The 23,361-nt window shown below is 53.3% G+C and overlaps 9 protein-coding genes across 9 annotated transcripts; 4 read left to right on the top strand and 5 right to left on the bottom strand.

Moving 5' to 3' along the window:
• Positions 1-173: 173 nt before the first annotated feature.
• On the top strand, positions 174-2,664 carry AYO20_10321 (hypothetical protein; the record flags this gene model as incomplete). The annotated part of the gene is made up of 3 exons (XM_022648579.1): positions 174-337; positions 456-2,306; positions 2,355-2,664. 3 exons carry the CDS (start codon positions 174-176, stop codon positions 2,662-2,664), a joined length of 2,325 nt encoding a protein of 774 aa, XP_022495457.1.
• A 535-nt stretch (positions 2,665-3,199) lies between these two features.
• Positions 3,200-4,774, bottom strand: AYO20_10320 (hypothetical protein; the record flags this gene model as incomplete). Its single annotated transcript, XM_022648578.1, has 6 exons — positions 3,200-3,504; positions 3,548-3,611; positions 3,710-3,862; positions 3,935-4,052; positions 4,112-4,260; positions 4,337-4,774. 6 exons carry the CDS (start codon positions 4,772-4,774, stop codon positions 3,200-3,202), a joined length of 1,227 nt encoding a protein of 408 aa, XP_022495456.1.
• A 914-nt stretch (positions 4,775-5,688) lies between these two features.
• Positions 5,689-7,439, top strand: AYO20_10319 (hypothetical protein; the record flags this gene model as incomplete). Its single annotated transcript, XM_022648577.1, has 2 exons — positions 5,689-6,599; positions 6,659-7,439. The coding sequence occupies 2 exons, from the start codon at positions 5,689-5,691 to the stop codon at positions 7,437-7,439; spliced, it is 1,692 nt and encodes a 563-aa protein (XP_022495455.1).
• A 277-nt stretch (positions 7,440-7,716) lies between these two features.
• On the bottom strand, positions 7,717-8,948 carry AYO20_10318 (hypothetical protein; the record flags this gene model as incomplete). The annotated part of the gene is made up of 2 exons (XM_022648576.1): positions 7,717-8,661; positions 8,778-8,948. 2 exons carry the CDS (start codon positions 8,946-8,948, stop codon positions 7,717-7,719), a joined length of 1,116 nt encoding a protein of 371 aa, XP_022495454.1.
• Positions 8,949-10,224: 1,276 nt separating this feature from the next.
• AYO20_10317 (hypothetical protein) lies at positions 10,225-12,165 on the top strand (the record flags this gene model as incomplete). Its single annotated transcript, XM_022648575.1, has 5 exons — positions 10,225-10,391; positions 10,446-10,736; positions 10,838-11,013; positions 11,085-11,446; positions 11,527-12,165. 5 exons carry the CDS (start codon positions 10,225-10,227, stop codon positions 12,163-12,165), a joined length of 1,635 nt encoding a protein of 544 aa, XP_022495453.1.
• A 528-nt stretch (positions 12,166-12,693) lies between these two features.
• Positions 12,694-14,491, bottom strand: AYO20_10316 (hypothetical protein; the record flags this gene model as incomplete). The annotated part of the gene is made up of 2 exons (XM_022648574.1): positions 12,694-13,714; positions 13,818-14,491. 2 exons carry the CDS (start codon positions 14,489-14,491, stop codon positions 12,694-12,696), a joined length of 1,695 nt encoding a protein of 564 aa, XP_022495452.1.
• A 759-nt stretch (positions 14,492-15,250) lies between these two features.
• On the bottom strand, positions 15,251-17,405 carry AYO20_10315 (hypothetical protein; the record flags this gene model as incomplete). The annotated part of the gene is made up of 2 exons (XM_022648573.1): positions 15,251-16,095; positions 16,154-17,405. 2 exons carry the CDS (start codon positions 17,403-17,405, stop codon positions 15,251-15,253), a joined length of 2,097 nt encoding a protein of 698 aa, XP_022495451.1.
• A 1,314-nt stretch (positions 17,406-18,719) lies between these two features.
• AYO20_10314 (hypothetical protein) lies at positions 18,720-19,857 on the bottom strand (the record flags this gene model as incomplete). Its single annotated transcript, XM_022648572.1, has 3 exons — positions 18,720-18,896; positions 18,954-19,494; positions 19,553-19,857. The coding sequence occupies 3 exons, from the start codon at positions 19,855-19,857 to the stop codon at positions 18,720-18,722; spliced, it is 1,023 nt and encodes a 340-aa protein (XP_022495450.1).
• A 1,641-nt stretch (positions 19,858-21,498) lies between these two features.
• On the top strand, positions 21,499-23,147 carry AYO20_10313 (glycerol kinase; the record flags this gene model as incomplete). Its single annotated transcript, XM_022648571.1, has 3 exons — positions 21,499-21,635; positions 21,688-22,094; positions 22,153-23,147. The coding sequence occupies 3 exons, from the start codon at positions 21,499-21,501 to the stop codon at positions 23,145-23,147; spliced, it is 1,539 nt and encodes a 512-aa protein (XP_022495449.1).
• Positions 23,148-23,361: the final 214 nt, after the last annotated feature.

The raw sequence follows: 23,361 nt of genomic DNA, 5'->3' as shown, positions 1-23,361 counted from the left end.
ACAACCAACCAGACTTGTGGTGCGTGCCTCGGGATCCGGCATCTTGCAGCAGTTCCCATCATCCCGTGTGATATTACCTCCTGTCCTTGCTCTCGGTATTGGTCTCCACTGTTCATTCTCACAGCTTGAATGTCGCGACGCTCTCCTCAACGGACCTTAAGAGTCTGGCGCCAATGTCCACTTACACCGCTGTCCACACCTCTCCTACCGACGCCTCCGAGGAAAGAAACTCCTCTGTCTCCGAGAGTGATGCCGAGAATGACGATGGCAATGCCGATAATCCGCCGGAAAATGGCACCACCACGAGCAAAAAGAGAAAGAGGCTCCTGAAAATCTCGTAAGAAGTCTCCTAGCTCCTCTCCGCCACCATTTACTATTATCGACTCTAACCGTCGTTCTTAGCTGTGAGCTCTGTAAGGTCCGTAGGAACATCTTCTGAGCGTGTTGACTTACAGTGTGTTTAATCAGTGGGAGCAGGCCCGGAAAGTCAAGTGCGACAGAGCAGAGCCCGCTTGTGGTTGGTGTGCACGCAACAATCGAACATGTGTTTACAAAGAGCGTCAAAAGCCCGGCCTTCGAGTCGGCTACGGTCGCGAACTAGAAGAGAAGATCAATCGCCTCGAAGCGCTGCTCCAGGTTATGGGTCGCCGCCTCGAAGAACATATCGCTGAACATGGGGACTTTTCCACCCATCGACCGGGCTCCGTTCGTCTTTCTCATCAACCCCAATCCGCTTCGTTCAACACTTATGCCCAGACCGACCCTCGCCCGTCAACAGCCAGCATCGTTTCTCAAGACACTCCCAGTTCCGATCCCAGATGGCCTGTCGCCAATGCCTATGAACGAATGCAGTACCCTCGACCTCAAGATGCCATGTCCATCCGATCCGTTGTGGACAACGGTAGCCACGACATGGCGGGCCAAAGCGAAAGAGGCCATTCAGCAGCATGGTTTCCATCAGCTACCCCTGCGCCGTCGATTCCGGATTCGGAGCTTCCTCCATACGACTTGCTATATACCTTGGTCGATCTCTACTTCAAACACGTCAACCCGTGGTCTCCTATCCTGGACCGCAAGGCCACATTCGATGCTTTTTTCGGCTCGCAATCGATGAACGAATCGGAAAAGGTGCTCATGCATGCCATTGTCGCCACTACGATGCGCTTCTCCAAGGACCCTCGTCTTACACCAGAGTCAAGGAGCCAGTTTCACGAGATCTCCAGACGAAAGATCATGATGTATGCTTTGGACCACCCGAACGTCCGCGCCCTTCAAGCGCTGGTAATCCTTGCCGTTGATGTGCTCGGGACGTCAAACGGTCAGCAGGGCTGGAATCTCCTGGCCCTCATTACGCGCAATATCGTTCAACTCGGACTGGATGTGGAGAAGAGTGCTTACCTTGAGTCCAGTACTTATCCGTCAGCCACGCTTCTGCAGGCCGCGCAACCTCAGTCTTGGATCGAGAACGAAGAGCGTCGCCGTCTGTGTTGGATGACATTTATTCTCGATAGATATGCGACTGTCGCCACCGCAGACACCTTTACCCTCGACGAAAGGGAAATGGACCGATGTCTCCCATGTCGCTATGATCTGTTTTCACGAAACGAACCTGTTGAGACAAGATGGCGTCGACGAGGCGCACCATCGGAACTGATTGTGAATAAACCAGAAAATCTGGGAAGTTTCTCCTATCACTGTGAAGTGCTTGGGATCTTGAGTCGCATCCATCGGTTCCTCCATCAACCTCTCGATATCAGCCGCCACTCCGATATACAGCGGTGGCGTGAAACCTACCGTGAGCTGGATGGCGAGCTGAATGATTGGCTACAGAACTTGCCTGGTGAATACGGGAAGATCTCTCAACTCTGCCACTCAGATCCGGGAAGTCGGATCTCCAACTGGATCATGCTGCATGCGGCGTTTGTCACGTCCGTGATCCGTCTACATTCCTCTGCTGCTTATCCAACGCTTAAATCACCTGTTTTCACACCGTCATACCACGCGATTCAACGCTGTTTAGGCGCCGTGGAGAGCTTGAGGGAGATCGCACAGGACGTGATGAACACCGGCATGCTTGCGCTTCTCGGCCACCCATTTGCCTTTGCCCTTTGGGTTTCTGCCAGGCTACTGCTCGTCCATGCAGCAACCATGGAGTGTGAAGTTGATCCGAAAATCATGTTCTTTATCTCCACTCTTGAACAGATGGGGCAACACTGGCAAGTTGCTGGAGATTATGCAAGGATATTGAACGATGTGGTGCAAGAGGGCAGCAACGGGTCGGGTAGAACATTCACCGCAATGAGAAGGTAAGTATCTTGGATCTTTTGATTGCTCAGTGCGAAGGAAACTGATAGGCCCTTCTTCAGATGTGCTTACGAATTGAATCTCCTGACCTCCCAACGTCCCCATTCCGTCCTCGACACCGTTACCACGCACAACTCATCGCAAAGCGAGCTAGAATTTCTGGAGGTCTTTGACTTTTTCAACTACCCTCGACTGAACGCTATTGCAGGCAACAACGCCTTTGATCCAACCGTGTCGGTTACAAACCAGAACCAAACGACGCCGACGCAGGGCCAGCCAACGAGCTATCGAGCCACGCCGGCCTTTGTCATTCCGAATCCAGAGAGCGACTGGTTGATCTTCAAGCCGCCGTATGAGTAAATGCGCTTTCCCCGTGGCGGCTACTCTTCTACCCACTCAACAGCCGCCATAAAGTCCTGATGTCCAGGATAAGATGCTGCTGTACCTACTCAGCGCGGGAACTCTTTTGATTCAGTTCGCAGACTTGGGCAGAGTAAGACAAATCATCAATCTCCGATCCCAGAATGCCCAAATGGGACAGCTATGGGCGGAAACACTCGGCCTATTTCCGTGAAGCCAAAGCTGAATTATCGCTTGTTGGACTGTATCACGGGAAAATTGGGGAAATACGCCGTAAACACTTGGACATACCGCACACATCAGTATATTCATAAATATAATCAGTGGGTGGGAGCATAAGACCAGCTCCACCTGTTAGTCGAGTCAATTTGCACTCATGATCACTATCCGCTCTTCTCCCTTGATCGCCCCATGAGTTCTGCCACTGTCCTAGTACCATTCAGGTACTTCATACGTAGATGGCAGTGCGGCACTAGATGCCCATTCTTCTCCCCTCAAGCCACGCAAACCACGCAACCACATGACCACATAAGACCTACACATCCAGCGCCGACGTTGCTTTGCAGACCGCAAACCCGCCGAACTGGAGCACGCTGGCACCCACAAACAGGTCCTTGTACACGTGTGCGGCCGTCATGAAACTGAGCGTTGCCCCGTTGTCAAAGTAGATCAGCTCGGGCGTGTAGTTGGACTCGCGGCGCAGGCGCAACGCTGCGGCTGGCACCAGGAACTCCTTGCCCAGCGATCTGACGTTTTCGAGGTATTTGGAAAGGTTTTCGAGCGTGGGGAAAACTGAGGCGGAGAGAGGGATGCGGTCGTCAGCATCGGGTCTAGAGATAGCTGCGCAGGGCACAAAGAAAAGGGTTGGGTGAGGCTGGCTTACCCGCCACGATCAGGTCGCCTGTGGTCGGAACGATGTTGATGTTATCTGCCGCAGCTCCCAGATCCTAGGGGTGATGGTGCGTAGAAAAGGTAAGCAGCTGACTTGTTTGGGTTGGTTTGTTTGGTCTGTGTGGCCAAATGCTGGCGGATGCGAGACACTTACCACCGTCTGCAAATATGTCAAGCTCTTGTCTCCGTGCACCTCGAACACAGTCACGGTTCCGTTCTTCGAGTCACCGACGTACAGACGGTCTTTCCACACGTTGATCCCGTTGGCGCCTGTGAAGGTGCCCGAGACCTGTCTGCAGAGGATTTCCTGATGATCACAGAAAAAAAACCACGTGTGAGGACTGATTCATTCACATGTCAAGAGTCAACTACCACCTACATCTGCCTCTGCGTTGCAGTATTGGACATTCGTTGCCCAGTCCCAGGGCCCGAACATCTCCTCCATTGTCCGCAACGGACCTCCTGCGAAGTAATGGTCGTTGGTCACAAAGAAGTCCCTGTGAGAGGGGGGTCAGCTCTGTCTGTCATTCTCGGAGGAACGGGGCGACTGCGTTACAATGGTCCCGTCGCGGCTACTCCGTTGGCTGTCTTGATATTCGGATGCTTGACATTCTTCACCAGCTCGACCTCGTCAGACCCAAGCGTATGCGCGAATATGACAATCGAGTCGCCGCTGCGAGCGTGGTTGACTGCAAAGATGTGGATCTATACAACTCCGTTCCCTGGTCAAACTCCACTCTCTCCCAACTCTTCAAGGAGAAGGGGAAGGAAAATGACTCACTCGAGAGGGATCTTCGGGGAGTGGAAAGATGTCAATACCGTGGGTAATGAAGTCACCTTCCAGGCCTTTGATCTGTAGCTCGGTCGTCTGGCCGGTCTCCAGATCGTGCTTGAACAGCTGCTCACGAAAGGAAGACTCGGCCCGGAGCGAGACGGTGCGCACGCCTGCGCATGGATACCAATGGGTTCTCTCGACGGGATCTCCGCAGGACAAGAAGGCCGTGTGCGACGGGAAATGGATCTTGACGTCCTCGCACGCGTTGGCGGCCTTGATCACCTGGCAGTCGTGGTTGTTGAGTGCCGAGCTGTTCTCCCAGCGTACGAGTCTTGTCTTGTCGATTTCCACGCGCCCAACGAGTCGGCCGAGCTGGGAGGACTGGTTATACAGCAGGACCGCGACCAGGGGCAGCAACAGAGACACACGGAGTATGCCTGACATGGTGCTATTGTTCTCGGCTTCTGCACTCTGAGTAAGATAATTGGGAAAAGAGGGCTGCGAACGATCTTGATGCTGAACGAGTCAGTTTGGTCAGACGTTTCGGAGAAGAACGACCCAGCAACATGATTCCTGGCCGAGGTCGATAGCCTATGACATTTAGCCATAGGTGGTGTTGATCAACTTGACTTCCTGTCATCCCTGACCTTTTACATACGATGAAGCCGGATCCGGACGAGAGCGAGACTGAAGGTCAGGCCATGGAGGTCAGAAGTGATGAGCAGTAGAGGATGAGCGACACGTTGACCGTGGAGGAGTGGTCTTTGCTCATGCGCATCCTGTACCTTGGATCCTGCGACTGATCAACTGGAGGAGCCACGATTCTTCCCCCTCAGCTTCATGCAACCTACATCTCCCATTTCAACTAGGATTGTCACAGTATGTTGTCGGTTACAACACAATGGTGCGATTTGGGTCTTTGCAGAGCTGGTTCCACGCCGCTACACCAAAGTCATCTACGAGAAGGTCCTCAAGTATTGGGTATCTCGGGCTATGCTCACAGCTGACAGCCAAGCAGCCAAAATCCGGGACGGGAGTGACGCCGCGCCTTGATGGCCGATAGTGCAACACCGACTGCTACGCATCATAGTGACCAGCTTTCAGCCCCAGCTACCGAACTCGCCGAGTACTCTAGCTCAAGTTAACCACACCACCTGAGTCCAGCCGATCTTCTTAAAATAGGAAGAATGCCCTGTATAGCCCTGCCACCTCGCTTGGAGGCAATTGCAAGTTATTATTCCCCACAGCAAATGACAAACTCATCGGCCATCACGTCCTGCAGTCGGCGACTTAAAAGCAGAGGTCGCGGTCAATAGCAGCCATGTCGTTTTCTAGAATCCGAAACGTGCCGGATGACCATGGAACAATACCACTTTGTGATAAAGGACGCCAAGTCAGCCTCGCTGTCCAAAGGCGATGAAGAAGAGGCCTACAGAATTCGAAGCCATGCCCAAACGAGACGACGACAAGGTGAAAGATTTGCAACGCCGTCCGACCTCCTACAATCCGCGGCATCGATCCCTAAGGAAAGGTCTCGGGGTAGACGACCGACCTCTGATGACCAGGAAGAGACCACCTCACGAGAACGCTCGCAATTTCCAGAGGTCAACTCCGCCACCATCGACTTCCCGTTTTCATCTGAGAGCACCACCATTGTTCAGTCGCATTGGAACCATTACTTCTGGCGTGCGGCCAGAGGGGAGGAGTTGGACCACCCGAGTGTCGTATCCATTTCTGTTCAGCCTTCGGGCACTTCGATCGATCCTTTCCACAGCACCAACATGATTCATCACCCCTCGGCTTACCAGTTGATGCAATTCTTGCAGTCTGATTTCAATTCTTCTACCTTTCGAGCCGAGGCCTTGGGCCACCCTTTGAAAGCAACATCACAGACTGGGGCCTTTCGTCATGAGGCTGCATATTCGGAGCGAATGCGTGATGCCTTGCAGAACGATATGCTGATGTTCTCGATCCTCGCGTACGCCTCAGGGGCCATTGGTTGGCGCTACGGTGTTCGCTTTGAAGACTTGCCGCCCGAGTATTTCATCCAACAGACTTATCGAAGCATTCGAGAACGCTTGCAGCGGTCGGAACAAGTAGAAGAAGCTCTTCTCTGGTCAATGTATGGGCTAGCTGCCGCGGAAATGTGGCTGTTCAACTTTGATGCTGCTGCCACGCACATGAGAGCTGTTCAAGTCCTCATCTCACAAGTCGGCGGAATGACAAAGGTGTCGCCCCTGATTATGGAAAGCATAATTCTAGGAGGGAAGTAAGTGGCCTTTGTTCCTTGTTCTCCGCTCAGAGCTTTTGAGCCTAACTACCACACAGATTTCTCGCATTCTTCACCAGGTCTGCACCAGTACTGACGATAGCCTTTGAGCCTGAAGGTTGGCCATATCAATCTATGTCCTCCTCTATGGTGCTGACTCCAGAATTGTGGAATCTCGGCACCGGATTCTTTACTGCCGAAAATGTGTCCATCATCGACGACTGCCACCAAAAGATCCTCGTCGATCTAGTAGCGTGTGTGCAGATAAGTCAGCACACTTCGGCATCACAACCGAACCAAATTCCGGAGCAGCCTGAACACGAACGATGGCTGTACCTCAAGGTTCAAGCGTTGAATTACCGCCTCCTAGCTCGGACCGAACTGGATGGCATCCAAGAAGCCCTGCGGATCGCAACACTGTTATGGATGCTGAGCATCACAGAATACGTCGGGGCCGAACTCACTGCGCTCATCATACTGCCGAAACTCGAAGCGGCCTTGGAAACGGCCAAGCCCGAAGCATCCTCTTTGTTGGAATTCCCCGGCTTGCACTTCTGGGTGAGTGCTCTCGGCGCTCTCGTTTCGCTTTCCGCAACCAAGAAACTCTCGAGCTGCTCCCCCCGTCTCCCAAAAGGCATTCCTTACAACCGGCAATTCGATTTCTTTAGCCGTCACGTGGCTCAAAGCGCGCGTCGGCTCCGACTCGAGAACGAATTCGACAGTTATCGCAGTTTCCTCCAGAAATACCTATACGTGGACGCCAACGGTGGAGCTGGAGGAGGCGACTTGAAAGTCCTTGTCGAGGCGGTCTCATCATGTATCGATCAGGATTCTCTGTGAAGGGAGATTCCGTGTCGGATTTCACCTTGGAGCACCAGAAGAATTCTGTATATAATAAGTAATATGTAATTGAAATTCTATCACGAACGATAATATTATAGAAGAAAGATGTAGACACCCATGATCCATTCTCTCTTGACTAGTTCATGTGTCTTCACCACCACAACCACCACCACCATCACCATCACCACTACAATTTAACCTTGTCGTGTTTATTATAGTAGCGCAACTTTCAACATACGACACTGGGCGCTCTAACAGCTTCTGACATGCAACCTTACCAATTACCCCATTCCTGTCCGCTACCGCGTTTTGTGGCAAGCCGGGCAATCTTGCCAGCAGTCCTCGTCACGCTGCCCGTAGCTGGATCGACATGCACACCATCCGTTGATATATACAGCACGCCGTTCGCACGGTCCTCGGAGGTCCGTCCAAATGCAGCAGCCACTGGGCCGAGGAGGTCGGCGGAATCCACGCCTCCAGCCACAAACTCGACGGTTCCGTCCGCCAACACATGCGACAAAGTCTGACGGACGTTCTGCGTCACCCAGAACGAACCGTCCGAGTCGATGGCAAAATCATCTGCCGCGGGGACCTCGTCGGTGATCAGCCACGGCTCGCCTCGCGGCGTCCCATCGTTCTTGCCAATAGTCACCGCACCGAGGTACCCAAAGTTTGTGTTTGTGAAGTACAAGGTCGAAGTGTCGGCGTCGGCATCCCCAGGGACGACATGGACGCCGTTGACCCCAAAAGGCGGGCGTGCCGTAGCGTTGGGCTTCAGTAGCGGGTGGTCGAAAACAACACTGTAACTTTTATTGACCACGTCGATGAGATGGACCACTCCACCACCGGAATCGGCGCTCAGGAGTAAGGTCGATTCGCCTCTCCCCTTTCTTCCCGTGGGGAGCACTCCCAGGCCGTTCGGGACCTTGTTCTCGGGCATATCCAGGACTTTGGTCACGACGGCACCGCGGGCCTGGTCGCGTAGATCGACCTCCCACAGCGTCGCGGAACCCGGTGTGAAGGTGAAATTGTACACAAAGCCGTCGACGGACTGGACGTAGAAAACATCGGGACGGAGCTCCGCGATGCCGGTCAAGCAGGTGCCCGGAGGAAATTGCGCGATGACCGAGACAGGGGCAGGATCCTCCCCTGGGTCGACGAGGTAAATGACGCCGTTGGAAATATCGGTCGCGACGATTTCACCGGTAGAGCGGATTGCCTGGGATGGTTTTGGATCTGATTAGAATCAATGTATTCTTTTTCTTTTCTTTTTCTTTTTCTTTTTCCTTTTCTTTTTTTCAAGACGAGGAGCGATCCGGCCGGCGCAGAACTTACAAGATTCTCAAGCCATGTAAAATTAGGGAACTGATGGACTGTTTCGAGCGTGTATGAGGCAGGTTCAGTGCCAGGACGGCCCACGATTGGGTTCGCGGAACCAACACCCAAAATTGACGAGGCTGCGCAGACGAGGGAAAGGAGGACAGCAGAAGGCTTGAAAATTGGCATGATGCTTTTGAAATTTGGTTCGAGATGTCCAACGAGTATTCCGGTTGAATGGGGGTTATTGACAAGAAGAGGTGAGAAGGGGGGCAAAGCGAGGGGCCACACAGTCTTATCGATCTATTGCGGTATTGGTGACTCTACATGAATGAAGACGCGGAGAGAGAAGAAAAGAATTTGTCAATAGACAGACTGGAGAGCCCAGCTTAAATATTGGATCAGTCCGCCCTTTACTCATGTTGAAGCTGCCGTCCGGGACCTTCAAAGATCCGCATCTCCCTCCGGTAAACGTAGTCAAGGCTTCCTGCCAAACTCACTACTGTGAGATTGCGCGGACATGGAACTGAATCAGGACAAGACAATATGGGACCACACGGGCAACGGCGTTGTTAACATGTACAGCCATGTTCGACCACGCGAAGGTTAGGGCCATGGTTCAGGTGCCAACCAGCTAGGATTGTGTAGGCTTGGGTCTCTCTCGGCCGGAGAATATCTAACACGTCGAAGAGGCTCGCTTGCCACAAGTTTGCAACTCGCATTGTAAATGGAGAGTCCTTTAAGGTGGCATTGCCCGGGATCAGATGTGAAATTTGGCCCTGGAAGATTTTGTCGATGACAGCATATAGTACTGTTTTGAGACTAGTGCCTTATTCTCAGCCTCGGCCAAGGCCCCTTTAGGTCGGAGAGTCACTGTTTTAGGGTGTAGATATCTTGGCATTATATGACTGGTCTATAGCCCATGTTTTAGATGTAATTTTTTTACTAGTAATTGTCCATGTAAAATTTACATACCGTCTCTTCTGCTCGGTACTTCCAGTAGTGAGCATATGATGGTATCTGTGAGTCTGGGTATCGGTATCGTCAAGACCTATGCCAAGATGCGCGGAAAGGTGATATTCCGACGGGCGCGTAGGATACTGGCTGGCTCCATGAAACCGAAAACACTGTCGTATAAAAGCGGCACGGTCGGGGCTGAGTCGCACGTGAGCTTGCGAGCCAGTTTTGTCTCTTCTTTCAGTGCCAAGCAGCATTTCCTGAAAAGTGGTGGAGCTGGTCCTTAATGGGCTGGAATAGGAAATGTGGGGCCCCTCCACATTGTGGGACCTGATATCACCCAGTGAAGCCAGTTCAGAGTATCGACTGTCGACTGTCGACTCCTCAAGTCCATGGATTGGGGTAAAACTATTTCGTGCTAGGTATACGGCGTCCTGACCCCTGGACGAGGCTTGGCCCATCTTTGAAGAGAAAGCCTTCTCCCTGACTCGGCTCTATCACCATCACCATGTCGACAGTCACGGTGGAACATCCTTCTATAGGAGCAGTCAAGGGCCTCGACGGCGACGGCGTATATCAATTCTTCGGAGTTCAATATGCCACTCTCCAGGACAGGCTTGCGGAAGCCCAAGTGAAATCGAGATATGAGAGCCCAGTCGATGCCACAAGTCATGGGTGAATTTTAACTGTCCCCCAACCGAGCATTGGAGATATTGACGCCATCTACAGACCCTCGTCGTTCTCTCCCCCGAATGGCTACGACAACGAGATGCTCTTCATCCAGCAGTCAATGCCCAAGCCGTCGACTGTCCACTCGGACCTCAACTGCTTGAATCTCAACATCACAGTGCCGAAAGGGCAGGACGGGGTCGACCTGGCAAAGCAAAAGCTGCCGGTGTTCGTCTGGATACACGGCGGAGGCTTCGTTGTCGGGGCAAACTCCTGGCCGCACTATGACCACGCCAGAATCGTCAAGCTGGCCCGTGATAATGGGGTTCCTGTGATTGGCGTGGGCATCAAGTACGTATAGTCACACACCCTTCGGACGAGGAAACAATTCGGGGAGGGGACAGGGGAACCACTCCCTAACGTCTAGACACTTTGCTGAGAAAAAAAATTAGCTATCGTCTAGGTTTCCCGGGCATGTTGACTTCGGAGGAGTTGCGCCAGAGGGGATACAAACCCAACGGTGGACTCCGGGATCAGCAAGCAGCGTTGCGCTGGGTCAAGCAGCACATTGCCGGGTTCGGCGGCGATCCAGACAAGGTGACCGTGATTGGCGAGAGCGCGGGAGCAGGTATGGGATGTCCTCTGATCCCCAATTACACATTCTTTTATGATAACAGGCTGCTGATGAGACACTTCAAGTGGCCACCACGCTACACCTGTACTCCAAAGAGCCACTCTTCCACCGCGCCATCGCTACCGGCGGCTCGTGCCTGCTCGTCCCGGTCTTCACCCCCGCGGACCAAGAACGCACATACCAACAAGTTTTGTCCATCTTGGGCTTGGAGAACCTCGACGTCGACCAACGGATCCAGAAGCTTCTGAACCTGCCGATGGACGAGGTCATTGCGAAACTGCCGCCCTCGGTCGCATTCTTGCCTACCGTGGACGGAGATGTCGTCCCTGTCCAGCCGACGTTTGCGGGCGTGGCCGATCAATCCGACCAGAGCATGCCCGGCAAGCAGTGGGTCGATGCTTTGATGATTGGGAACAGCGAATTTGACGTACGTCTAGCCATCCTCGAGTGGACATCGGCAGCTGGTGCGTGCAAAGTACTGACCAGTGTTCTCGACCTCCGTTATAGGCCTCCGTCCTTGGATTCATGCTCGGACACCTGAAACCGGGCATCGGGGAAAAGTTCCCGGCGTCAATACGGTCCTCTCTCGCGACGACGCCGGACATTGCAGAAACCCTTCTCGAGGCGTACGGCTTTGGCGATTCGGGACTGGACGACGAAACGGCGTTTATCAAGTTCCTCGAATTCGTCAACGACGTCAGCTTCTTGGGTGCGACCACCAGCTTCGCCCGCGGCTGGCCAGCCTCCTCATCCTCATCCCACTCGAAAATCTTGACGTTCTTCTTCAACGAGCCCAACCCCTGGGCCGGCGCCTACCAGGGTCGCGCCACCCACGTCCTCGACGTCGTCTTCCTGTTCCAGAACCACAATCACAACCTGCCACCCGCGCAGAGGGCGGCGGCCGAAGCGTTCGGGCTAGATCTCATGCGGTTTGTGGCCGGACAGCAGCCTTGGCCGGGGTATACGCGCGAGAAGAGGACCGCAAAGGTATTCGGCCCGTCGAAGGGGGAAAAGGCGACTGCTAGGGTGGTTGAGGATGCAGAAGCACTGGAGACGGGGAGAGGCAAGTCGATCCTCCAGATTGCGGAGAAGGTCGGGTTTGATCGCCTGAACGAGACGGTCGGACGGTTCAGGACAGGTCTCTGAGTAGCGGGAGGTGTTGCATGGCGGTAGCATACCCCAGTGGTACGGCGTGGCGGCGAAAGAGAAAAGGCAAAGGAGAAGTAGACACCTTGTGCTGCTGCTGCTGCTGCTTCTACACACGCTCAAAAATAAAATAAAATAAGAACACACGAGTCTTTACATAGATCCCCTGCCCGCGTGTGGTGGTCTCTCAGTTCCGCGGGCAGCCAGGCTACTCTTGGGCAAAGTAGGAATTATAGACTCCTAGATAGACATGCATATAGATTGTATATATGTAGAAAAAGATAGGAGAAGGCGACTGGTCCCTGCGTCTGTTGGTGAGTCACGATGTGATTGTCACTCTGTCACTCTCAGAATCACCCGCACGTATGGGCTCGTCATAGCTCGGCACAATCTCTGCAACGCTTAGCTAGGTATGTGATAGACAGACAGTCAGTCAGTAAGCCAGCTAGATAGATAGATCATCTTCCGTGGTCGCCACAACAAGACAGGATCAACGGATTTTCCGTTCCCCGAGAGATAACTCCCCTCCTACTCCTCATGCGTGCGAACGTGCATCTTCTCGAGCAAATTATTGCGGGCCCAGTAGCTGCGGTATTTCTTGCCCAGGACAAACATGGGCGGCACGGTGGCGACCAAGGCGAAGGCGACGCCACCCCACACGTAAAAGGCGTGCTGGGGCCCGACGGCGGCGGTCCAGTTGTTGACAAAGTAGCTGAAGCCGTAGAGGATGAGGTTCTTGACCGACATGCTGGCGATGAAGATCTCGTTGGCCATCCCCCGGTACGCGTCCAGCGCGTAGTTGGACGTGCCGATGCACAGGAACATGACGCCGAACAGCATCAGGCCGTGCACGGTGGCGCATGCGTACGGCGACGCCCCCTGTGAGACGAGGTGGCCGAAAAGCATCAGCCCGATCCCCGAGCACACGCCCAGCACGCACGGGATCAGCCGGTACTCGGGCTCGTAGACGCCGCGGTTGCGCCGCGCGCACCACTTGATGAACGGGTCCGAGAGCACGCCCATGATGATGGACCCGAGGATGCCGCCCACAAAGGGTCCCAGCGAGAGGTACCCGATGCTGGCCGGGCTGAGGAGGTACGGGGGCGGCGCGAACAGCTGCGCCAGGCAAAACGCAATGACCACGTACAGGACCACGAACATGGAGTTGACGATCAGGATCCACGACACGGCCAGGTTGAGCACCACGGCAAAGGGCGCGAGGAGGAGCTGAAAAAAGTTCTCGTTCGAGTACGTGCCGCTGAAGATGGCCAGATCCTGCACAAACGTCTTCTTGTGGTAGACGGGAGCCTCGTCGGCCGTTGTCGACGTCGCTCGCTGCGTCCCGGTCTCCTCGGTGTGTGTCGCCGCCACCACACCGGGTTTCTCCAAATTCAGTCTCTCCTGGTACTCGAGGGCTGCGAGGTCCTGGAGGTTGTCGTTCTTGATCTCGTCGATCTCGTAGCGCCGGTCCCGTATATAGCTGGTCTCGGGGACAAACAGGAACTGGAGGATGGTCTGGATGCCGCCGAAGAGGACCAGAAGGTAATACCTGCCCGGAGGAGAGATCAGCGTGACCAAAATCAGAAGGATTAACATTTCAACGGAGTGCATTCAGAAAAGAGGGAGCTGGGAAGCGGGGCGGGAAGACATACAGCCATCGCCATCCGATATTCGATGCGATCGGGCCAGCAACCACACCCGTCAGATTGGAGATGCCAGCCAAGATGAAATTGATGCAGGACGCGTAGATGCCACGCTCATGGACGAAAAACATGTCACTGATGAGCGTAAAGATCAGAGATTCGTAGGGCGCAATGGCGAACCCTTGCAGGATCCGCGAGGCGAGCACCCCGTCGTAGGTGTTGACGCAGGAGCCCACAATGTCGGCGATGAGGCAGAAAACCGACGCGAACAGGAAAATCGGCCTCGTGCCCCATTTCCTGGACAGGGCCGAGAACAGCGGGCCCGTCACGCCAATCACCAAGGTCTGGTAGCCCGAGCTCAGCACGAGTTTGGGGATGGTGGTGTTGATCTCGATGGACATTTCGAAAAAGGCCGAGTTCAGCATGGCGCTCACCACGGCGGCGTAGAGGATCGACCCCCAGCAGGTGATGCCCAGGGCCGTGAGTTTCTTAGTGTAAGACCAATTGAGTGGGTCGTTGGGATCGTTCGAGGGCTGCGGCACCAGCACAATGTGTGCGTTGCGCCCCGTGCCATGCTTGAGCCCGCCCGTCACCTCCTGCGAGTGCGCCGCGTCTTCTTCGAGGATGACGGTGCCGGGGACGTGCGGGATCTTGGTGTCGTCGAGGACACCGAGGAACGGCATCTTGAGTGGCTGGAGATGGGGATCCGGTAGCGCTGGTGAACGGATCCAAAGGATGACAACGAATGTGAAGGAGCTTGAAGAGCGGACCGAGAGCGCGGAGTTCGTCCGTCTCTTATACCTTTGTGGGTGTTTTTGAAATGAAGAAACCTCGCAGCAACGACTCGTGGATCAAACAAAGATGCCACTCAACCCCCTCCAGTCGTTTAGTCGTAGGTGGATGGAAGCCTTGGGAGAGGGAAGCTGATGAGGTTCCCCGACACCAAATACTCTCAGGTTGACCGACTCCCGTGTATCATTGGCCCTGGAGAGACCCACTAAGCCCCATGCGCCCCATTTCTCCAACCGCCTGCCGCTTCGCCTTTTTCGGAAAGGTCTGAATAATCATCTGGGGTTGATATACTCTTTAATATGTGGAGTATGAGATGCTTCTGAGTAATTAACGCATGGGCTGCGGCGTGGGGTACTCAAAACTCCCATATGTGGCTAGACAGCTTGCGATCCTACTCGTACTCTTCCAGGAAAAGCTGCCTGGAAACAACTACCAGGATGGAAAGGGACTTCATGAAAAAAACAAGCAACGGGGTATTGGCATAGTATACCGAGTACCCTTTTCCCCAATCTCCCTCCCTAGTCACCGACTCCAAAACGCCTTGCCTGTTTTCCCTATCGGGTATCAATCTCAACCATTCTTGCTTTTGTGCCGCTCCAAGTCGACCGGCAACTTTTCAGGCGTATCTGAATCAAAAAAAAAAAGGACGCTCATGGCAAAGACCCATGGGCCTGGGACACAGGCTCAAGTGTCGGTTTCAGAGGCACAGGACCTTCCGAGTTGCCCTTTACCGGGGCCAGCAACCGTGAAGACAGCTCTCCCTTCAACACTTGCTCGCGAGTGATCTGAAGCATGTCACTTGGTAGGCCCATGCTGGCGAGGAATGTAACTGTGTCTTTCCACTCTGCTTGTTTTCTCTTCTCGCTCCATTTCAGTTCCTCGGCCATGATGTCAATCACCTTGGGCAGGGCATGTAGCGCAGCCTGTGCATTCAGGAAGCTCAAACGGGTGCGTCTGGCGAGAACATCGACGGCGGTTTGGGCATATTCGCTGCGTACGGCATACCGGACTTCACCGTCGATGAAGGGGTACAACGATGATAGTCGCTGGCCGCGCAAGGGATAGTGTTCGGTATTGTCGGTAGGAGAAGCCAGTGCTGCAACATCCCAAGCCCGATCGCCATAGTCGCTAGCCAAGTGCTTCGCAACATCTGGGTCGAGGCCAAAGTGCTGGATAAGGTTAATGAAAAGAGTGGTCGAGTACCCGTGGGCTCCAATCAACCGGATATGATGTGTTTGACAAGTTCCATTCAGAAGACCAACCGAGGGATCGATACCATTGACGCCGCTGATATCTGGGACATAGCTGATGGATTTCGGCTGCAGCTTGAATGCTTCGATCGCTTTGTCGACTGCATCCTCCGCCATTTGTCGGTATGTCGTCCATTTCCCGCCAGCGCAAGTGAGCAGCCCAGAGTCGGAAACGGTGACAAGATGACTCCGAACAAGCGATTCTGTGTTTTTGGAATTGGGGTCACGGACAAGGGGTCGTATTCCTGCATCATCGCATGTCAGTATCGATTCGCTCTGGTGAATTAGTGACGGTAAACTCACCTGACCAGGCGGCAAGGATATCCGACCTTCGGACATCAATTTCTGGAGTAAGATATGTCCGGATCTCATCTAGGATCCATTCAATATCTTTCTCTCCGGCCACTGGGTTCTGAGAGATGGCACATGGCGCGTCTGTTGTCCCCGCAATGGTATTTCCTTGCCAGGGGAGGAAGAAGATGACCCGTCCATCGGATGTGGACGGGTCGATTAGACCCATGTTTTCAGGGCTGAGGTACCCAGGAAGGACGACGTGCACCCCCAAGCTCGGTGCAACAATCTCCTTGTCACTGGGAGAGTCCATTTGCCGGATAGCGTCAGAAAATGGCCCTGTCGCATTGATGATGCCTTTCGCTTTGACAACAAACTCTTCACCATGAGCCTTTCCATCCTTCTCTGCAATCAGATCTCGTACTCGGGCGCCAGTAAGTTGGCCGTTTGCATCCTTCTCCAGGCCCGTCACTTCCAGATGATTGACCGTTGTGGCCCCGTACAATGTAGCGGTCATGGCCAGGGAAATGTTCATCCTGGAATCGTTATGCTGGCCATCGTAGTACACAAGAGCACCAATGAGGTTCTCCTTCTTCAACATGGGGAATGCTTCTAGAGCCTTACTTCTAGGTAGGAAGTAAGAGCTCTCAATCCCCTCGGAGCCAGCCAGGAAATCATAGAATTTTGTCCCCGCCCAAAAGTATGGTGCCTGCCACCACGCCTGTAGTGGCAGCATGATGGGTAACCAGGACGACAGATGTGGCGCCGTGTACAGGAAACTCTTGCGCTCTCTCAGAGCCTCCCTCACCAGCTGGTATTGGTTGTAGTCGAGATTCCACACTGCTTTTTCCAGATATCGAACTCCACCGTGGACGAGCTTGGTGGATTTGCTGCTTGTGCCACTGCTGAAATCGTCTCTTTCCACGATTGCCACCTTCAAGCCTCTCGTTGCCGCATCCAGAGCGATGCCTGTGCCTGTAGCCCCACCGCCGATCACGAGAAGGTCGTAGATTTCTGAGGATGGCGTCGAGGACGACTTCTTGAGGTCGGCAATCTGTTCCGCTCTCGTCTTGATGTAGGGGAATTTGGGTGGGATGATGTTTCCGTGCTCGTCTCTTCTGGGTGGTTTGGGTGCAAGTGTTTCTGCTCCCGGGACGTTTCGAGGCCGGTAGATGATATACATGCCTGCGGTACCCGCCACGGCCAGGCCTGTACCGTACGCCAACGGCTTGAGGAGCCGACGCATGGAGAATCGGGAGGCCATTGTCGATGCAATTCACCAAAGAGCAGGTGGGCAAGCAGGTCGTCAGGTGAGGATCAAGGAGCGTTTGAACATATACCGACAACAATGACGCTGTGTGATGTAAGAGCAAGTCAACGTCTCTGGCGACAAACAGAGCAGTGGATTGGTGTCAAGGAGGATGCCAACTGCGATATTTGAAGGCGTCGTAAATGACTCTCGATCGACAAGCCAACGACAAAGGACGCAGCATTGCGGAGAAGCAAGACTCTGCCATTGACAGCACTCGGGGAATCTGGATGACCGAGCTCGAGGGGCGACGTGAGCCCAGGCCGCAACACGAGCTCTGAGCGACCCCGGATCTGCTAGGCATCTTGCGTGATGCTGAGTATTGAACCTAGTTACCCTTACACAACGAAACCTTTTGGGCAATGCGGAGAAATTGGTGGCAGGAAAGTGACTCGGGTCAATTTCTCCGACCAAATTCCGGAAATTGAGGTCTCGGGGACGGACACACCGAGGTGCAGCTCCAGGCGGCAATACCCCCTTTTTGAGAGGTTTCCCGATTGGGTATTGGATCCGCTTTTCTCCTTTGCACCAGCGTCGTATTGCGGATGGATCTCAGGAATCCGAGGGAAAAAAAACTTTGTAGGTGGTGAAAGAACAGACTTCGGCCGCATCTTGCCACTATTGACATACCTGGATGGATACCCGTTCACAAAAAACCCACTGTTTCAGACTCAGCTGACCCAGTTCAGTTCATTCAGCTCAGACTACCTCATCAACGGACCATTGTGGCTATTAACTTTCGGCCATCTCCGGGTATATCGATATACCTTTTTCTCATGAGATAGTACGTGAAGCATTGTTGACTGTAGGTAGATTAATCATGCCACTTGTACCACAGTATCACCCACGGGGATCTGTCAATAGACTACACCCACGCACAAGGATCGTCCTTGTCAAACTCCAGATGAACAGATCTGCTGTGAAAGAATGACAGCTCATCACTTGTTTGACTGTAAATCACATGTTCTCAGTCTTCAAATAGAGTCTGCCGCAATCTGAACTATGAGTTGTTCGGCACTAGTAACCGTAGAAACTCACATATCGCCTACTATTTCTAAATCACCCTTTGTACTTGGAAGAGAAATCACAATATAAAATGCATTTGTATGCATTGATTGGTCTGCCATAACCTGTCCTCGATGGCTATGTACAACAGTGCTTAACGCCTGCGCTCAGAACTAATCTGAAAAAATGACAACCATAACCACCCTCGTATAGATTGTCTAGCCCCCTCGAATATCCAACCCACAACTATGTTTTCAAATCACCTCACACCTGGCTCTCGGTATTGGGAGTGTATGTGTTTGACCACACTGATCGTTTCGGTTGCAAAAACCGTTTGAGACCCATGTAAGGAGTGTTGATCGGGCTCTCGCCGGTGAAGAGGAACATGTCATAGAGCCAGCCACCGAATGCGCAGCCACAGAATGGTGCAACCATTGGAACCTTTGGGGCGCGTCAGCTTCAAATTCCCGCATCTTGCTTAGTACTGGATGGACTTACCCAGAAGTAGTAGTCACCTGCGCTCCATACCTCGTGTCCGTAGCCGATCATATAGCTGACGAGACGAGGACCGAAATCTCGAGCCAGGTTGATAGCATAGCCAGTCTCCCAGCCGAAGCATGCACCGATGCCAAAAATGACAAAGAAGAGCCCCAGAGGAGTCAAATCTCCTGCACCGAGGTTTCCATCATCCTTCAGCGCGTAGATCAAAAACATCAGGATCGCACTGGCGATAAACTCGGAGAAGAACTGGCCGGTCTTGGTCATGAACGGGGCAGGATAGGTGCAAAAGATGCCTGCGGTCGAGGTCTCGCCACCGACGGTCCGGATGCCAGGGCCTCCTTCGAAAACATCGATCGCGGACTTGTAGTTGGCATAAACAATTGCAGATGCTGCCATAGCGCCGAGGATCTGGGCAAGCATGTAGATTGGAAATTTCCTCCACGGGAACTTGCGAAAGATTGCGTTGGCAAGGGTGACGGCGGGATTTAAATGTGCTCCTGAGATGCCAGAAGTGTAGACTCCTAGCATGACACCAAGACTATGCAATTATTAGCGACCGACACATTTCAGAATATTATAATCAAGATAAAACGTACCCCCAGCCCCAAGAGATTGATTGGTAGTCGCCCTTTGTGTTCCCACTGAGGACTACCTGCGCGACGACACCATCACCAAAGAGGATCAGGATGAAGACGCCAAAGAACTCCGACAGGGGTTCTCGGAGGAAATGTCGGATTCGACTCCACGTCAGGTCAGGTTCTTGTTGCACCACATCTGCTTGAGGAATCTTATGGTCGACGAGGGCACCGTGCTCGGCGAAGGCAGGAACGTCTTGAACAGAAGTTCGTCGTCTCTGGTCCTGGGGAACATTGAAGTGTTCCTGGTGGCTAATGTTGCCCATTGTGACTGGCTGTTTCTCCAAGGATAGAGAAGAGGTGGGCGTGGACATGTAAGAAATAAAGGTGGCAAGATGGACGAACAAAGACAGTGCTGCTTTGTGGGGATACAGAACAATGAGAGGGTGCCCATGGGGGAGAGGACCTGGGTTATATAGACGAATACCACATAACATAACCCATGATTCCGCTTTCTATATTCTGACTCCACCCTTGTAATCTCGAGGGCCATTGCCAGTGATACCGAAAACGTGGAAACAGAGTTAGTTCAGCAAACAAGGCGCTGTGGCCGATGCAAACCCTTGTACTAGGTATCGTGTCTAGAACCAAACTGTACATGGGTCCGGGACACCCGCACGTTGGCCCTGCATAAAACACGAGATCGTGGCTTGTACGTGAGCCAATGATGCCGTATGACGGCCCAGAAAATCCTTCCACTCACATAACTTTTTCTTCAGCTAGTATCACCGCGAACCGCACACGACTACACCCGGATGGTCTTGAAATTCCAGCGGCAACTCTATGCCGACTTGCATAGAGTTATGCCTTTAGGAAGCCCAGCTCGAAGCAATTCCTGCCGATCTTGATATGCACGATGCCCAGACTTCACGTCGATGTTACGGTATCTCAGGCGCCGTTGATAGGATCAATCATCCAGTGGTGGTGAGTGAGAGGCAGTTGGCCGTTACAAACAGACAAAAATGACCTGTACAAATTTCAGCTGCCTTCGCACTCAGTCAAGGTTTCATGGCGGTCTCGGGGTGGCACACATTTTACCTCTCGGTGGACACGACTTCTTAGCAACCAATACGACGTTGCAGAGGAAGACAAGGTATACGGAGTAAGTGTCGCAGTCTTTGTCCGGCCGACTGCGGAATCTGCAAGCGGCTGGAAAAACAGTTTCGCCGATGACGTCCTTGCGGGGCACGTGGGGAAGCCTCGGCAAATGCACGTCGGTCTCTTTCCCCGAACTTCTCTCCTCGATTCATCCTCCATTATTCTCTATCCTTGTCTCTTCCGCTCACCCCCGCAAACACCTGCGTTCGCTACCACGTCGCGAAGGGCTTCCTCAGTCGGCACCACGGGCGTGACTTCAGCAATCCACTGCAGCCATGTTACTTTCCACTCCTCCCCCCGCCACGGCTTTGCGCCCCTGATCTTTCCCGCATCTGCTTGCAATCCGCACGCCCGCTCTTCCCCATGCCCGTCGCCTATCCCTGCACCGAGCTTCACCAGCCGCATGGAATGGTAGACGAGTTCCGTCTGTGGAGTTCGGGGTTGAAATGTCCGGGAGACCTCGCAAAAGTTCGTTTGAACACCGAGCAAGCACCAACTGGGGACTCCAGCTTGTTATGCCATGAGCTCGCGTAAGATTCGAGTTTGACGAAGACCACGACCCGCTTCCATGTGGTACAACCCCCTGCGGTAAAGGTCATGCGACCGTGTGCCTCGATACATTGTCTTCAAAGTCCACATGCTTCGGTGTTCCCCCGCTGTTGTGCTATATAACATGGATTCCCCTCCCCTCCGCAGCACCTCTCCAGGCCTCCAGTGCTCCAGTCTATTCCCCAGACCCGGACATTTTCTCCTCTTAGGCAAACCTACATTTCTTTCAGAACTTTATGAACTTTTTGCGAAAAGTCGCCATGGGCAGCACTCAAGAAGTCTTTGTCGGGTCTATCGATCAGGGAACCACGAGTTCTAGATTCCTGATCTTCAACAAGCGAGGCGAGCCGGTTGCCTCGCACCAGCTTGAATTCAAGCAGATCTATCCACATCCTGGGTAAGTAACACCAATTTTAACGACGAAGCGTGCTGTTAACCTCAAGACACAGCTGGCACGAACATGACCCCCTGGAGATCGTTTCATCGGTAGAAAAGTGTATCGACGGCGCAGTCCAACAGTTCCAAGACCAGGGCCACAACATCAACACCATCAAGGCAGTCGGCATCACCAACCAGCGTGAGACCACGGTTCTTTGGAACAAGGAGACCGGAGAGCCCTTGTACAATGCTATTGTTTGGACCGACACGCGGACACAGGCATTAGTTCGAAAGCTGAAGCACCGACTCGGCGCCGACAAGCTCACTGACATCTGCGGGCTTCCGCTTTCTACCTATCCTTCCGTCGGCAAGCTACTTTGGCTACTTGAGAATGAGCCAAAGGTCAAAGATGCGTACGAAAAGGGCGTGTTGGCCTTTGGCACAATTGATGCTTGGCTTGTGTATAAACTCAACGGAGGTGGGCTCTTTTTGCTGAAATCTCCGCAACATTCATGTACTAACGTCCGGAACTAAAGGTCCGAAAAGAAACATTTTCGTCTCTGACCCTTCAAACGCATCACGAACGATGTTCATGAACCTGAAGACCCTTGAGTACGACGACTCCCTTCTCGACTTCTTCCGCATCAACACCTCAAAGGTCCACCTCCCTAAAATCGTCCATTCTTCGGATTCCGCAGCATATGGCTCCCTCACCTCGACCGTCCTCAAGGGTGTTCCGATTACCGGTTGCCTAGGAGATCAGTCAGCTGCCCTAGTCGGTCAGAAAGGCTTCACGCCAGGCCTGGGCAAGAACACATATGGAACCGGTAGTTTCATCCTCTACAACGTAGGCGATAAGCCAGTGATCTCCACCCACGGTCTGTTGACCACTGTGGCATTTGACTTTGGCGGTAACACCAAGCCCATGTATGCGCTTGAGGGATCAATTGCCGTGGCTGGCTCAAGCGTCAAGTTCCTGGTCGAAAACTTTGGATTCATTGACAAATCCTCCGAGATCAGCCAACTCGCTGAGACTGTTGAAGACAATGGCGGCGTTACATTCGTGACTGCATTCAGCGGTCTGTTCGCGCCCTACTGGATCGATGACGCTCGCGGAACCATCTTCGGTATCACGGCGTACACACAGCGAGGCCACATCGCGCGCGCCACTCTGGAAGCGACGTGCTTCCAAACCAAAGCTATCCTGGTGGCAATGGAAAAGGACTCGGGCCACAAACTCAGTGAACTGGCCGTTGACGGTGGGATGTGTAACTCGGATCTGTGCATGCAAACACAAACTGATCTCATCGGCATTCCCGTGAAACGACCGGCGATGCGCGAGACCACCGCGCTGGGCGCGGCGATCGCAGCTGGTTTGGCCGTGGGTGTATGGGACAGCATTGACGAGTTGAAGGATGTCAATACCGAGGGCTCGTCGGTCTTCAAGCCTGCCATCAGCAAGGAGGAGAGTGCCAAACAGTTTTCTCGGTGGGAGAAAGCCGTGGAGATGAGCAAGGGCTGGGCCAACTGAACATTGGTTTTCGCGAGCACCTTTTTCCCCAGAGGTGTTTGGGCCTTGTAGGCTTGTAGCGTGGTGTCAATGGCGTTGGTTCATCTCGTCAATCGTCCTTGTGGTTTATCCATCATCTCCTCCCAGTGTGATTGATAGGCTTGGTGAGGGAGAGGAGAGTGTCTCTGGAGTTCCACAGACACGTACTCGGTTCTCGAAAAGGAACAGGGTTAAC

The sequence above is a fragment of the Fonsecaea nubica genome, assembly GCF_001646965.1.
Source record: "Fonsecaea nubica strain CBS 269.64 chromosome Unknown Scaff108, whole genome shotgun sequence".
Taxonomy (NCBI): Eukaryota; Fungi; Ascomycota; class Eurotiomycetes; order Chaetothyriales; family Herpotrichiellaceae; genus Fonsecaea; species Fonsecaea nubica.
Note: the sequence above shows the minus strand (reverse complement) of the source record. Positions and strands in the feature narration are given on the sequence as shown.